Source organism: Setaria italica, chromosome V (genome assembly GCF_000263155.2).
Source record: "Setaria italica strain Yugu1 chromosome V, Setaria_italica_v2.0, whole genome shotgun sequence".
In the NCBI taxonomy this organism is placed as follows: domain Eukaryota; kingdom Viridiplantae; phylum Streptophyta; class Magnoliopsida; order Poales; family Poaceae; genus Setaria; species Setaria italica.
Window position 1 is genome coordinate 30482252 of NC_028454.1, and position 16400 is coordinate 30498651.

General features: G+C 47.8%; 3 protein-coding genes across 3 annotated transcripts; 1 reads left to right on the forward strand and 2 right to left on the reverse strand.

The window, feature by feature from the left end:
- Nucleotides 1–659: 659 nt before the first annotated feature.
- LOC101785399 (pentatricopeptide repeat-containing protein At5g16860) lies at nt 660–5112 on the reverse strand. The gene is made up of 2 exons (XM_004969240.3): nt 4963–5112; nt 660–3617 (listed from the first exon to the last, which is right to left on the reverse strand). The coding sequence occupies exon 2, from the start codon at nt 3557–3559 to the stop codon at nt 899–901; it is 2661 nt and encodes an 886-aa protein (XP_004969297.1). The 5' UTR covers nt 3560–3617; nt 4963–5112; the 3' UTR covers nt 660–898.
- Nucleotides 5113–5689: 577 nt separating this feature from the next.
- LOC101785808 lies at nt 5690–7328 on the forward strand. The gene is made up of 2 exons (XM_004969241.3): nt 5690–5931; nt 6792–7328. Exons 1-2 carry the CDS (start codon nt 5815–5817, stop codon nt 7068–7070), a joined length of 396 nt encoding a protein of 131 aa, XP_004969298.1. The 5' UTR covers nt 5690–5814; the 3' UTR covers nt 7071–7328.
- Nucleotides 7329–15361: 8033 nt separating this feature from the next.
- LOC101786215 lies at nt 15362–15938 on the reverse strand. Its single transcript, XM_004969242.2, has one exon. It carries the CDS (start codon nt 15837–15839, stop codon nt 15615–15617), a length of 225 nt encoding a protein of 74 aa, XP_004969299.1. The 5' UTR covers nt 15840–15938; the 3' UTR covers nt 15362–15614.
- Between the last annotated feature and the right edge of the window lie 462 nt (nt 15939–16400).

Consider the following 16400-nt stretch of genomic DNA (forward strand, 5'->3'; position numbering starts at 1 on the left):
ACCACTAACACATATCTCATTCAATTATTATCTTTTCTTCAGATTGCAAAGAACAGGTTCATTCAGATATGTCTGTTTGGTCATGTCATCAACATGACCCCCACGGCCCCACCCAGATCTTCATCTGTATCCCTGAGCAATAATTTCTCTAGCGGAAGTGCAGAACTGTAATCTGAATCAAGAAAGGAAAGCATCAACTAATCAAATCAAGTTTCCAATACGACAAATGAAACCTGGTCTTAATAAACCTGTTATGATTGGTTCTGATGGGCAAGCAATTAGGCATTCCTGCTACAAAGAAAATTGCCAGATACCAATATGCTTCAACATCCTCGGCAAATTGATTCAATATAATATCAACAATAAGTCCCAAGGATCTCAATGGGTGTAACACGAAAAATAAAAGGTTGCCAATATTTATCATGTGCTACTTGTGCTATCCACTCAAAAGACTTTCGAGCAGCGTATTACTTGCAATTGAATAACTCAACAAGACCTAAGTTGGAACATGACAGATCAAAACACAAAACAAAATGAGTATTACATGAGTACGTAATGAAACTATAACCACATTGGCACATATTCAGGAGAAAGAATAGCAGCTGCACTGTGCAGATTGTCGGTAAGAGTCACAGCTTAAAACAAATCAACACGAGACATGAAAAAAAAGGACAAATAACATAAATACCAGTGCAGGTGACATCTCACAGAAGCAGATCAAAACAATGGTAACCAGAATTCTGTGACTCTGTTTTCTGGAATGGTGAATTAGTATGACAAAATCATGAGCATATTAGTCCTTTTGAGAACAATCATCATCACATTAGTATTTCTTCTATGGGAAATAATTAGCATTTCTTCCGCACCCATTCCTTTCACAGGAAGAGATATCATCAAATCACCAATAGCCACCACAGGAGCAAGAGCCCTTCTTGAAATGATGGAAGCGACTGGAGTCTCGCACTATGATCTCATGGTCAACAATCTTTGATATGTAAGTGAATGCAATGTGACAATCGCCACAGACACGCAGGTTCTTTGTGATCCGTATGGGACAACCAGGGGAAGTCGTGAGGAGGCCATATGCGAGGGCAAGCTTCTCACTGTGTTCAGTAAGAAGGTTATTTTTCTCCTCATCATCGACATCGTGCAGTGCGAAGTTTGTCTCAGGGACATAACCCATAGCCTTGATGCGATTGATTAGTCTCTCTAAAAGAGCATATATCTCTGGAGATAGAGGGTGTGAACGATCTCCAACAAAGAAAGATGCGGTGCCTTTCTTACCCTGGACCCAGCTACATCCTGGCCTCTTCTTAATCCCTGATTTCTTCATCAGCAGTCTGATTCTTGCTACATCTTTCCACCGCCTTGCAGTGGCATATATGTTGGAGATCAGCGTGTAGGATCCATCGTTCTCTGCTTTCATATCAACCAGTTTGTTCAGAGCATATTCAGCAAGTTCCACATTTGAATGTACCCTGCAGGCACTAAGTAATGCGACCCAGATTACTGCAGTAGGCTCCATTGGCATTTCCTGAACTGTTTTCCATGCCTTATCTAATCGCCCAGAGCGAGCCAGCAAGTCAATAACACAAGCATAATGCTCTGCGCTGGCAACTACACCATAATCTCTACGCATGCTATCAAAGTAATCCAGGCCCTTATCAACCATGCCTGAATGGCTGCAAGCGTAAAGAAGAACCAGGAAGGAAATGTCATCAGGAGCAAAGCCTGCCGTTTGCATTTTGTCAAATATGTCCAGGACCTCATTACCACGACCATGCATTCCATATCCTGACATCATTGAAGTCCAAGATACTTCATTCCTTTTAGGCATGCTATCAAATACATTTCGAGCAGTATCGACATCACCACATTTTGAGTACATATCAATAAGGCAGTTTGCCACGAAGTACACAGATGCTTCATAGTGATGGTGACGGGTGACATAAGCATGGATCTGCTTACCCACACGAAGAGCAGACAAATGTGCACAGGCCATCAAAATGCAGGAAATTGTATAAGCATTTGGAGAAACTGCATAAGGTTTTGAAATCATCTCCGAGAAAAGCTTGAGGGCATCATTTGAGTCCCCATATTGCGCATACCCACCAATCATGACAGTCCAAGTTACCACATTGCGTTCCTTTCGAGGTATGCAATCAAATATGGAACGTGCAGGTTTCAAGCATCTGCACTTTGAGTACATATCTATTAACGCATTGTGCACCATTAGATCCTCACCATCCCCATCACCACCAAAATGATTATCCAAGAGTAGAAGGCATTTCTTCAGAGAGTACGCATGGGTTTCCATACCCTGAGACAATGCTCCCAAGGAAGCACAGGCAGACAACACAGAGATGATTGTGACAGAATTTGGCTCTGATCCATAAAGAAACATTTGCCGGAGAGCATCAAGGGCCTCTTGGCCACATCCCCTCTGAGCATACCCTGAAATTACAGCACTCCATGTTATCACGTCTAGTGGGATATTTTCTTTGTGCATATTCTTGAAAAGCTCAAAGGCTGCCTCAAAATCCCCACTTTGGCAGTATCCAGTAACCATTGCATTCCAAGAAACCACATCTTTGAGTTCCATTGCATTGAAAACCTTTACTGCATCCTCCAATGACCCGCACTTTGCATAGGTATCAATCAGGGCATTGCATACAAAAGCATCTGGAAATGTGCCATTCCGAATGGCATAGCCGTGAATTTCTTTAGTTTGAGGCAATGCCTTTAGAGAAGCACATGCAGGAAGAACGTTGACAATGCTAATGATATCTGACCTTTCATTTGTAGCTTTTTCATGGACAATCAATGCCATCTTTGAAAACAGGTCTAATGCAGTCCATGGATGATTACTCTTAACATGGGCAGCAACAATTGAATTCCATGAGATAACATCATCAATTCCCCTCCAAGTCATTTCATCAAACACCAGACTGGCATCATCCAAAGAACCACAGCGTGCATACATTGCCACCAATGCATTGCATACAAAGACATTTGACTCAAATCCATTGCAACATATGAGTCCATGGAATGTGCTACCACAACGGTATGAAGGCAGCTCTCCACATGCTTTTAGCGTAAACGGCAGAGTAAAATGGTCTGGCCTAGTTCCAGCACGCAGCATGCGGCAAGATACACCAAGTGCCCTGTCAAGGCGGCCTTCCTTGATGTGTTCTCGTATGAGTAGATTCCACCATACGGCTGGTGATGGTGTGACACGCTCCAACACTGAGAGAGCATCGCTTGTAGCACCACAAGCAAGATAAGAAGCTACAACACCAGTACCCAAAGATTTTGGTAATATATATGAATGTGATGGAAGTGGTGAAAGTGACACTGACAGCAATGACGCTGGACAAGAAAGAAGATCCAAAGCAATTATCTTCTGGTGAATTTGACGAACTATATTCAAAGACCTGCATTCCTTTAACAGGGATGCAAAATGCATCGGGGAGATATCTCGACCAAAGCATTCTGCACTTGCAACTGATAGGAACTTTACTCCAATTCGTTTTGCGGCTTTCGGTAAGTTGAAGAGCATAACACTAGCAGAATATCACTGTGCGCATTAAATCCTCAAAAGAGAAGTCATGGCATCACTGTATCATCAAACAAAGAGAACTTACTTAGAAAGAAGTATCATACACACTGTGCTTTAAATAGGGCAAAGCGGTAAGGAAAATATCAATAATATGAATGCACAAGAGCTCCGTTAAGGCCATAGAGTTGTGGTCAGTTTGCATTATGCTACTATCACATAATATATTTTGCATCTGGATAACTACTGAATTGGGATTTAACATCATGGAAGACAATAACTGATCAAGACCAGATTCAGACCATATCGTGCCCTTTTATAACAGAATAAGTTTGACTATTTGGTTTGCTTCCCTCTTGGTTCCAAAATAAAGATTTAAATAAATAACCAAACCATGATTCGTTCGTTGGGTGTTGTTTTCCATGATCAACGCTAGTTCTGCGCATAACTCCAGCATCAGTGACATTTCTAACTAGTCCGATCAGAGTGACTTGAGTCTACTCTCGCTCAATCCTAAGGAGTTTGTGTGACCATTTATGCATACAATTTCAAGCGCCAATTTTGAAAGTATTTATAGTAGGCGTAGAAACATTAACATGATTTCATTCAGGAAAGGAGAAAAAGGTGCACTACCCAGAAATCACCAAAATGCAGACCCAGCCTATGCAAACATCTTCATAATAGATGAGAACCATGTGATAAACTCATAAACATGGTCCGTGTCTAAAGGAAGCAGTTCAAAGTTGCGAGTTTTTGCTCCAACTAGAATAAACAGTAAAGCAAAAAACATGTCTTATTTTCCATTCTTGCCTCTGATAATCATAAAAAAGAGAGATTGTCCTGCAACGACTTGTGTGCATCCAGTTATTTCATCTCAAAGATGCGGACCCACCTATACCAATTATTTTAGAATTCAGACAATGAAGAGAGATTCTCTCTTTACTTTCTTTTTCTTGACCTTCAAGATATATAGCTACCTTTCAAAACTAGTATGTGGACAGCGGACTCAACAGCAAAGTCATGCAAATTCCAGCATCCTTTGGTAGGACGCCATGTTTGCAGACAGGCACTAATGCCAGACCCCAGATAGCAAAATAATCTCAACAATTTGATAAAGAGAATGCTCTGGGCAAGGCACCAAATGGCTGGGCATTTCATCGAGCACGTGTAGCGCAATGCATAGATTGGAAAAAAAATACCAATAGCGATTGGACCTAGCTGGCTGAGATCGACCTAGCGCGCACTGGAGGTCTACGAAATCAGGGGCGGACCCAGTGTAGGACATGTGTACGCCCGATAGTTTTTGAAGTTCAGGTAAATACATGGTCAGATCAGAATACAAATAGTATGCATCAGGGTTTTGGGAGTTCGATTTCGCACAGGAGGAAGGGAATAGGCGAGCGTACCTGTTTCCTGTCTGATTGCTCGTTGGCGGCGAAACGCTCGACGAAGACCTGGCCAAGGGCGGCCGCTCGCCCTGTCGTCGCCGACTCGCCGCTAGGAACGAAAGGGGAGTGGCGTGGAGCGGGAGAGAGGAAAATGACTTGATTTTGGTATCTGTTTCCAATCGTTTTTCTACGACTCTGATCGTGCCCAGCTTCGTGCGGGTTCCATTGGAATGGTGAAGCATGATGTTGTTTTTATGGGCCGATTTCTATTCCGTCAGTCGGCCCATTATCAAATTTGGTTGTTCCTGCAGTCTTGCTGAGGTCATATATTTTTAACATATCTGAAAATAAATTTTAACTAAATTTAAACCAAACTCAGGGCCTGTTCAGTTCCCAAATTTGGAGTGGCAAAATTTGCATTTTACCATAAATGCGCAACTATAACATTTCGTTTGTATTGTGAATTATTGTCCAAACATTGACTAATTAGGCTCAAAAGATTCGTCTCGCAAAGTACAACAAAACTATGTAATTAGTTTTTGATTTCGTCTACATTTAGTACTCCATGCATGTACCACAAATTTAATGTGACGGGGAATCTTCTTTTCGCGTAAGGTCGAAGTTAGAAATTTGGGGAAGGCCTCAGGGAACGCAGTTTGATGTTTTCCATAGAGTACAGAAGCACAACTCTCGAAAGGCTTCCCCGTGCTCAAGTCTCCAACGAGTCCTTGCTTGCCATCTTGTCCCACTGCTTTTGTCCACGAGCGGAACTATTCAGAAGGGTCGGGAAAACGAGGAAGCACCTCTCTTCTACGGCACTGCCACCTTCACCCGGGTAACCAGCTCCCATCTAGCACTTCAGTGACGACCATGGCCATGGCGTCTCTGCAGGTGGCCTCAATCCCTCCTCTCCTTCCGTCCAGAAATGGCTGCGCCAGCACAAGACCGCGGGTGGCCGCCTTCGCCTTCAGCTGCAAATACAACCAGGTACGCACTGCTTCCGCTAACTGATATCGACTCGAATCTCTGACAATAATTTCGCTACGGAGTTACTCTTTCCACTCTCCAGAATAATTAATCCTGCTCTGTGGCATCTACAATCAGCCAAAAAGAAAGAAAAACCTCCGAGGTCATGAATTAGATTAGCACGGGCAGAAGAGCCAGTTTTTTTTTTTTTTTTTTTGGGGGGGGGGGGGGTCGGGGGATGGGGGGGATTAACCGTAGGAACTTTTAGGATTAGATCTACTCTGTATATCGGAAGCATCTGCTGAGTTGTGGCCTGACTGATCGAGATTCAGTGTCGAACTTGCCACAAGGGCACAAGGCCATTGTCAGCAAGCAAGACCTGATGTTTTTTTAGCATCAATCGATTACTCTGCATTCCGAATCAGCAAGCTTCAAATCACTAGTAGCATAGTGAACTAGGAGCGAGTAACGGATTCAGGCAATCAGCAGCTTCATTTTGTGGATGCAGTTGTGGTGAATGAATTCTTCACGTGAAGTCTGGGCAATCACGGGCGGATTTAATTCTCTTCGTGTATGCAGTATGCTTATGCTACTTTACCCATCCACTTGAACTAGCTAAGAGTAAATTCCCCTCGTATACTGACAGATCCAAGCTTCAATGTTAAAATTACTGCTGATGAACTGAATTCTCCGATTTACATGACCGGCACCCCTGTGAGTTCTCTCATACTATAGAACATGTAGATTCACAGACTGATCCTAGAACCAAGACTACGGAAACTGAACTTGCATGTGCGTGCTAAAATTGTGAAGGAGAATAGACCCTAATTGACATCAGTTGAAGCATATCTCACTATAGTTCTATGCTCTGATGAATGCAGTCAGCCAATGCCCAAGGACGAACAAGGTTCAGAAACCACATAACACGCAGAGATACCCTGTCATTCATGTCATCTGCCATGTTGGCTGCATTGCTGGTGGCTAGCCCTGCTGAAGCTAGAACTTCCAGGCTGGAGAACAAGAAGAAAGCCATGGAGAAGTTGGAGAGGCTCCGGGAGAAGGCGTTGGGCCCAAAGGGGAAGAACGGATCCACCCGTAAGGAGATGCCGCCACCGGCGAACTTGCTGATCCCTCCCGCGGCGGTCGAGGCTTCCTTGTGAAAGGCCCTCGATCGGTCCATGGGGCCTTTGTTAATCTCAATGCTAATCTTAATTTCTATGTTGTTAGAACTTCTTTTTTTGGAACTCCCTGTATCATGATGCCAACTTGTTCTTGATCATCCGTTTTCGTTTAGCCCGTTTAATTAGCCGTTGTGCACTATTATTAGCCTAATGATAGGTGGATGATTGTTTAGCATTTACGTGAACATTAGTTGTTAAATTTTCTAAGGCCAGTCCCAGGGCACCGTTTCATTGTACTGTTACCATTGTACTGTTACCAAGATTGGGAACTAGGTAATCGCACCTATTGAGGGTCATGGGGATGAAACTCCTCTCACATATGATGAAACTCTACATTCTCTCTCCTCGTGAAGACCTTGTCAAGTAAGTAAAATTGGTAAAATTGCTTATGTGACATGCAATTTAATGCCTATAAAACTCTCACTGAGACTAGCTTAAAGTATGAGTCATATTGTTTGTCCACTAGATCAACGTACAATGCAATCGAACACCTAGGCGATGTGCTACAAATTGAACACCTAGGCGATGTGCTACATTTGTAGGTCACTTGTGAAAATGTACCGTAGGAAAATATGAAACTCCTGTAGTGAGTCCACTTAACCCGTAACCTTTATTTTTTCCTTTTTCTTAGCCCCCTGCTGTTTTGATATCTCATTTTGCCAAGGTGTGTACTGGTATTTGATCAGATGCAAAGAGAGAGAGAGGGAGGGGGGAGGCAGGGAGGGATTTGACTATTGGTATCTGATTTTGGTGAAGCGGGAAGCCTCACTCTAAACACAATTAGAACAACTTTTTTGTCCTATGGTTTTTATCAGATGTAGTAAAAAGGTTTTCCATTGATCTCCATTTCCATTCCGTCTCCCAGTAGGGCTTTACCCCTTCAGCTAATCTTATATATCATCATTTCATCAAGCCTCCTAGGGTTAACTTAACGGTTCCTAAAAATAAGTACCGAGCAACTCCAAAAGCTCTCTTAAAATTATTCCAAAATCTTATTTAGGAGAAAAAAAACTTACCACCAACAACTTCCCCATCCTTCCTGTAAAAATGTGCGGATGCTAAAAATATTTCCGTCACCCCGCATATATACGGGGGACCGATACTTCCCCGATCCTGGAATTTCCTGCATATATGCTGAAGGCTGGGGCGCCTTCCACGAACCGGCCGGCTGTGGTGTGCATCCCGTGCCCGACATCATCGGCGGTGTTGTCCCCAACGAACGATGCGGCACCGATGAACTTGTTGTTGCACCGCACGGGAGGCTGGCAGCCGCCCTTCCATTTGGCGCCGCGGAATGAAGGGTGCTTCTCGTCGATCCCAGTGTCTAGGAACCCTATGATGGCATCCTCATCGTAGCTCGTCGCGTTCCAGACACCTTGGTCGGGCTCCAACCCGAGGAACGCCGGCGTGCGCGTGGTCATGAGTTGGAACCTCCGCTCCGGGAACGCGCGCACGAACCCCGGCTTCCTCGACATGGCGTGAGCTCGGCGTCGGTCAGTGATGAGGACATCACTCCTTTGGATGCACACGATACTCCTCAAGTTGTACAAGGACCAATCACTCGAGCTAGAGCATGACAAATGAATCAACATGTGAGCTCGTTCTTAGGTATGTCCTGTCATGATTATAAGAATGAGATACTACCTAATGATTGTGATTATGAACTTAGGAGAGGACCAGCAAGGACATGGAGAGAGTTTTGGAAGTGGAGGAGACCAGCAAGGGCGCCCAAATCAAGTTGGAGACGCAGTACAACTCGGGTTTGTTTCAGCCTCGGATTCCAGGAGCAGCAAGTAGTAAATTGGACGCCCCGGTGGCATACAGAGGTCGTTTTGGACATTCTTTATATGGATGGAAAGATAATTTTGAGGAGCTTCCAATGGAATCAGTCCCACTGCAAAATACAGATGGAATCAACGGGAATAGTCGAAAGAAGTTGACATCCAGAAACTGTCCGGGTGCTACGTCACCATCTTTGGGCCGTTGGCCCATGTATCCTATCGAGCCCATTAGGGGGCGCGTCCCTAGGGGTATGCATGCCCCAAACCCTTATTTTCTCAGTAGCCGCCATCCTTCGAGGGTTAGGTTTTGCTTAGATTCATTCTTCACGCTTTGTGATAGAGTTCGCCTTGCACCGGACCGACTAGGCTGCTGCAATTGGTTTGTGAATCCTCAACTTGAGTGCTTAATCATTCATCTGCAATTCGGATTGTGTTCTTCTCATTCTTGCTTATGTTCTTGGATTCGCTTGCAGGGATTAACCTTCTTGGCGAGGCATCCACGTCCTGGACGGGGGTGATAACCAACGGAGCAGTGGTGTAACGATCACGGGGTGAATCTGTTTCAGCAGGAGCCCTGAATCGCCAACGTCGAGTCTCCACAAATCCAACATACCCTACCTAACGGAAGATCGGGATCAACACCCCTATTAGCTGGTATCAGATTCACAGGTTTCTCGATAGGTAATTCTTGTTATCTTCCTTTTATTGTCCTAGAGTCCACTAGCCGACAAACACAACAAAAAATCCCATCCTACAGCCCCTTTGTGCCTTTCCGATTTTAATTTCAGTGTTGCTTTATTGAATTTGTGTCCGTAGTTGAGTCTTTGTTGCTGGTTTAGATTGTGTCCAAGTCTGGTTGTGTTTCCCCTTGTGCCGCCACCCATATCACATCGCTGCCAACCCTAGCCGCCGCATTTGTGCCACCGTAAAACCCTGATTTCAGGGCAAATCTTGAAACGGCCATAACTTTCCGCTCGGTGGTCGAAACAGGGCAAAAAAATTTTCACGGACATCTACAAAAAAATTTCCTACGTGGTTCTCCCGGAAAGCCAGGTTCGGCGAAATCAGATTTTCGCAATTCCCTTTGCAAGATTGTGTTTCTGAGGTTCGAAGTTGTTTCTTCTCATTTCTAGTATCTTCATGAATTTTTCTAGCTCATATATGTTATCCCCATAAGTTGAAACTTGGTGTGCTTTGTTCTTAGGTGCTCCTGGTTCAAAAAAAATATCAAAAAATATTCAAAACACAAAAAAAGAAAAAAAAGAGACAAAAAAATTTTAGAGAGGAGCACCTGAGCACCTGAGACTTGGTACACCCTGAGCAGAGCTGTGAGATCCTATCCTTTGACTTGCCTCATTATGGTTTACCCTGCTTGCTTGTTGTTCTACAACTTCTACTAGGTGCACATTTAGGCCAGCAACTATGACGAGTCTTACGAACATTTATTCAGTTTGCATATCTGTTATTACTATCGTGTGTTCCTTGCTACTTACATTGCCTGCCCAAGCTCCACTTTCTCCTAGTCAGAAAAGCTTCAACCTTGGTGATCTGCCCACGCTCCGCTTGGTGTCCCCTCATCGGCCGGTACCCTCCTTGCAGTGTTGGTAGGAATATTTGCAAGCGCGGGTAAGATGCTTGACGAGTTGTTCCACCTTACATACAACCACCACACCCCCCCCCTCGTACTTGAATAGGGCTTTGTACTTCCTATTTTCTTTGCTAACATGCCAGGAACTGACAAAGACAAAGAAGCTGCTAGCCCATCCAACTTCAATGAGTGTGTTTCTCGGGCGGACCTTGATGCTACCACACGGATGATGACGCAAGCGCTTGAGCAGCTCAAGTGTTCTGTCGCAGCCATTGCTACTCGACTTGCCCACATGGAGGAAGAGCAGCGACTGCGCCGACCAGCACCACCGCCTAAGGATGAGGGTGATAATGAGGATGACGCCACCCTCACTGGTGAGGATGCTGACCAGCGACAACCTCCACATAGGCGTGGCCCTGGTAACCGCCCCGCCCAAGGTAACAATGATCCTTATTCCAAGGTTAAATTCTTAATACCGTCATTTCCTGGTAACTATGATCCAAATGTTGACGTCTAGAAACTGTCCGGGTGCTACGTCACTATCTTTGGGCCGTTGGCCCATGTATCCTGTCAAGCCCATTAGGGGGCGCGTCCCTAGGGGTATGCACGCCCCAAACCCTTATTTTCTCAGTAGCTGCCATCCTTTGAGGGTTAGGTTTTGCTTAGATTCATTCTTCACGCTTTGTGATAGAGTTCGCCTTGCACCGGACCGACTAGGCTGCTGCAATTGGTTTGTGAAACCTCAACTTAAGTGCTTAATCATTCATCTGCAATTCGAATTGTGTTCTTCTCGTTCTTGCTTGTGTTCTTGGTGAGGTCATTCGCGTCCTGGACGGGGGTGATAACTAACGGAGCAGTGGTGTAACGATCACAGGGTGAATCTGTTTCGGCAGGAGCCCTGAATCGCCAACATCGAGTCTCCACAAATCCAACATACCCTACCTAGCGGAAGATCGGGACGAACACCCCTATTAGTCAGCCTCGTCGCGAACCCTGACAGCACGCTCGTGTACGAGTGGCGGATGCGCTGCGGGGTGCCGCCGCCGCTGGAGCCCTGCAGGAACGGCTCATGCCAGAGATGGTGTGTGGCCTCGTCGTCCGCGTGCTGCAGGTGTGTCGCTGGCGGAGGCTCGACGAGCACAATGTAGGTTCGGGCGGCGCCGTTGGGGACGTAGCCGAGGACGGGGCACGTCGTTGGGGACGTAGCCGAGGATGCCCTGCGATTGGTTGAGTTCGACAGCAACAACAGCTCGTGAGTGGATATGCTACAGTGAAATTGAAACAGAGTAGCTCCCTCTGCATCCTGAAACTGGATTGGGAAAAGAAGGGAACTTTTTTTCATGGCAACCATCAGCATTGCAGGGATCAGGGAGTAATGGCTATTGGCTGGAGTTGGAGGATGGAGGAGGAAGAAGAAAGAATGAGATGGGGAGAGAGCAGGAAGGCGTTGGGCTAGCCCCAATTACGATGATGTGGCCTGTTTTGAAATATTATGAGTTAGTTATTAGCGATCTGCTGTGGGTTGATATATTTTTGGAGAAAAAACTTTTTGGAAGAACTCCTAGTATATAGTTTTGGGGAAGAATTTTTTAGGAAACTCTTGAGTCGCTCTACGTGTGTTTTCCCGTACAAAACAAAAGAGGAAAGGAAAATAACAGACGCGAATAGGCGCAATCAGAACCGCTTCATCATGAAGCGCATGTACGAGAGCAAATCGACCTCGTACGGGCAGAACTTGAGCTCCGTGTTCGGTTCCCATTTGCTGACCTCAATCTTGCTCACCTCCATGCTTTGCAAGTCGAGCAGCAGAGGGCCCATGGTCTCATCGCCCGCCCACAAGAAGAGTGTGCCGCTGCCCTCGCAGAACCACGAGAGCTCTGCGCCGATCATCCATCCGTCACAAAGATTCGCCGGCCGGGAAATGCTCGCCTCCCGGATGCGATGCCGCAGCTTCCACTCCCACTTCCTCGTGGATCCTGCGCCCCCTTTTTCACGTGCCCACACCTCAATCTCGTCGCGTACCAGGACGATCAAGCTCAGCAACGCCTCCGGTCCCGCGGCGTCGCCCGCCGACGGTAGCACCGCGAGGCACTTCTCCGGCCGTCCAAGCTTGTAGCCCCGTGGGAGCTTGACAATCGACGCCTCGCGCTCTCCGCCGCCACGCCACCGCCACGAGAGGATGCGACCCCCCGACTCCGTGGTGCACAGCCAGTGGACGGTGTCACCAAGGACGACGGGCCTGGGACGGCCGTCGTCGGCACCTGCGAACTCGCACGAGACCTCCCCGTCACCCCGGCTGCTTGTCATGGAGCAGGCCAGCGGATGCCCCCACTCGCCCCCCTCCGAGGAGAAGACCTGCACGTAGAGCGTCGAGGGGTCGTTCTCCGACAGCGCCGCGACGAGCAGCTTGAACGACGACGACGGGGCGATCGGGTCCACGTCGAGCAGGGCGTGGGACATGTCGAACACATCGTGGGGCGGGAGCACGCGGCGTTCTCCCGTGGTGGGGTTGCACACGGACAGCTCCACGGGGTACAGGCCGTGGCGCTCCACGCGGTGGTCCCTGTCGCCGTTCCTGCACCGCCGCCGGAGGACCAGGAGCGAGCGGCGAGAAGCCACGGGCAGGTAGGGGCCGAACTCGCACGCGCCGCCGCCGCCGCGGTCCGGCGCAGGCGCGAGCTCGGCCACTGACGGCGGTAACAAGTCAGCGCCGTCGGAAGCTGGGGCGAACGGCGGCTGCCGATGCGGATCGCCGATTTGATGGTACAGGCCGAGGAGGAGCTTCCGGACGGGCGGGCGACCGTTGCCGTTGCGGGTGAGGAAGCCGCGGAGGCGCCGGAGGAAGGGCGCGTGGAGGATCCCGCGGCGTATGGGCTTGGAGGCCACCGCACAGCGGATGACGTCGGCGATGGTGGGGCACCTCGCGATGATCTCGAGCACGAGGTCGTCGGGGAGCTCCTGCCTCGATTCTACCTCCGTCTTCATCCGCTTCTCTGGACGAGGCTCCATCTCCGTCGTGGTGATCGTCGGAGGAACGCGTACGCGCGGGCTTTATAAATTGCGATCTGCAAACGGCGTGGCCGGAGCCCGTTCGGCACGTACGCACGATTCCGATACGGCGCGAGGAGCGGGGGATACGTTGCCGCGCCACCGAGAGGCCTCGAACGTCAACTCGACTCCGGGCGGGAGCAGGAGGCTTCTTGCTCCGAAGGAACCCGCTCGGAACGGCGGATATTCGGAGTCGTTTCTGCTACGGGTTTCAAAATGTAATTGGCAGTTACAGAAAAAGGATGACAATCGACATTTTTGGGGGCATATCTTCATGGGCATCGAATGAGTCCATCATTGTAGTCGATATGCTGCAATTATGCATATGATTCTTGTATTTGTTTCCATCGACGCCAAATCTTTCAGAATTCGTGCGTTTACTATTTTTCTCCGGACTTTAAATGAGATGCAAAAATTGTATCTTCGGATCAATCGGCAGCTGCCAGGAATTTGGGCCTTATAAATGAGCCTTGAGGGTGGGTGGGCTTTGAACTGCTGCATTTTTTTTTCTTTCCTGAATCCACCAGAATCCTGCCTGCGACGAGGCTTTGGTTAGTGCCTTCTGCATTCAGAATGCATTTTACCCTTTCTCCAGTCCGAGCGCTTGAAATTGACTATACATTTCGGATCACGGATGTGTTTGGTTGTTCCTTCTTGCATACGTTCCCATAATGTCCTGTTTAGCACGGCTCCACTCCTAAACTCTAGCAATTTCATAAAAAAATTCAGCCAAACATCCCAACTTCAAAACTCCATGGAGTTGCTAACTCCATGAAGCTGTAGTGCAAATGGAGATGGAGTTTTGGAGCACCTCTTTTGCTGCTCCAGAAACCTCTCTTTTGAATCTCCTCGTGGAGTTGGTGGGTAATTACCCACCAATGCCACTGGTTAAAAAAAAACGTTTTCATTCTATTCTTCCTTCTATTCTCCCGAGCCCCACCCGCCGCCAGAGCCCTGCCCGTCGCCGCCCCCGTGGCCAGCCAGCCCCGCCGCCCGCCGCCACCCAGCCCACCACCCACCCACCCCGCCGCCCGTGGAGATCTCCCGTGTGCGGCACAGTGCAGTGGAAAAAGGGAAGAAGAAGATGGGATAGAGAGGATGACAAGTGGGGCCTTAATTGAGGGGCAACAATGGCAATCCATACTGAAATCGATTTTTTTTGAGCGGAGAGTACCCATCTAGCCAAACACCCCATTTTTATTCTGGAGTTTTGGAGCGGAGAGTACCCATCTAGCCAAACACCCCATTTTTATTCTGGAGTTTTGGAGCGGAACTAGCTCCATGTAGAGTTGTGGAGTGGAGTTTTGGAGCGGAACTAGCTCCATGTAGAGTTGTGGAGTGGAGTAACTCCACCCGGAGTTGGAGCCATACTGAGTTCTTTAAAAATTTAGAGCATGTTTAAAAATCGAAGTGTACTGGGTTATCTGAATTAGGTGCTGGGGACGGGGGACCTAATTCAGATTTTCTTCGTATGTGCTACATGTGAAACTATACACTCCATTTTGCAGCAATGTCGTGCGGCAATTGTCATGAAATCGTGAGCGTGTTTAACCACGTTCAAAGTTCTCTGTATTTTGTTTTGTGAATTTCGAGAAGTTTCGATGCCCTGCAGTCCTTCTGTAGCCAAATTATGTTGTAGAAATGGCGTTTACCTTTCTGTTTTACCAGAAGCTAGTCGAATATCACATCATCTCTAGTTGGAGCGCTTGAAATTGACTACCCATTTTTAGGCCATAGCTGCTGCTGTCTAGCCTCCGCAGCTGCAGCTAAAGCACAGCCTAAAAGTCTCATTCGAACAAACACTCCAAATCGGTAAAAAAAAAAAAAAAAACGGGTTCCTCCGAAGAATGGAGTTGGGACAAGTTAGACAGCACCTTACAGTATGCTCCAGGGAGTTACATTGATGATGTTACGTACATTCACGGTGATGCTTACAGAAGCGGAGTACCAATGTACAAACCGAAACCACACGCTCGACACTCTTATTGGAAAGAAAAAAAAAAGATGATGTAAAAGGATTCACACACGTTGGGGACTGACTGGCGTGTCAATACGCATGCATGCGCCACAATCTTCAACCCGGCGCGACACTGGTCGGCCGAGAGATTAGATGGGGATGGCGCTGGAGATGCGCGGGTAGACGACGGTGGCCGGGTGCGACATGATGCGGCGGCCCTTGCGGTGCCGGAACAGGTACACGGCGGCCCCCAGCGGCCACTCGATGACGCCGGCCACCACGAAGGCCACGAACCCCAGCGTCGGCCCGAGCACCTTGCACCGGCACGGGTTGCTCCGCGTCCCGCACTGCACGCACACCGGCACGAACGCCATCGCTTGTTGCTGCTGGCTGCTGGTGCTGCTGTGGAAGTGTGGATTGTGATGGGTGGGTGGATGCGCAGGGGATCGAATTTGGGAAGATTGTTTACACACGGTGAGAGTGGGGTGAGCCTTGGCGAGCCTCGCCCTGCGTATATAAAAGCTTCGCATCGGGGACGCGTGGCTCAACGGAGAGGGTACGTGGTGCGCGGCGAGTTTGTTTTTGCCCAGTTCGGCCGAAAGGACGGCGATGACTCGTCAACGCTCTGGCGTGCCACGCACCGTGTGGGGATGGATGGCACGAATCTAGAACGGACACGTGTTGAAGGAATTTTCTGGAACTTACGGTCCACCAGCAGTGAAGACGTCTCTCGTGGGCCGTCTCGGCCTCGCCTACGTAGCTTGAAAATTGAAATAAGTAGAGGCCCATGTGGCCAATGGTTTTACTCTGTCCACAAAGATTTTCCTACTGTTGTTATTAGCGTCCAAGAGACATGACTGAGTTCTAAAACAGATTCGTGCCTGCTTAGCGTTGCAACTTTGTTGTTGTTTCTCTAAATCTTATTAGTAACCTGA

Coding starts and splice junctions, on each gene's coding strand:
- LOC101785399 (XM_004969240.3), bottom strand. CDS start 3,559: ATGCTCTTCAACTTACCGAAAGCCGCAAAACGAATTGGAGTAAAGTTC.
- LOC101785808 (XM_004969241.3), top strand. CDS start 5,815: ATGGCCATGGCGTCTCTGCAGGTGGCCTCAATCCCTCCTCTCCTTCCG. Junction 5,932..6,791: donor TCAGCTGCAAATACAACCAG/GTACGCACTGCT, acceptor TGATGAATGCAG/TCAGCCAATGCCCAAGGACG.
- LOC101786215 (XM_004969242.2), bottom strand. CDS start 15,839: ATGGCGTTCGTGCCGGTGTGCGTGCAGTGCGGGACGCGGAGCAACCCG.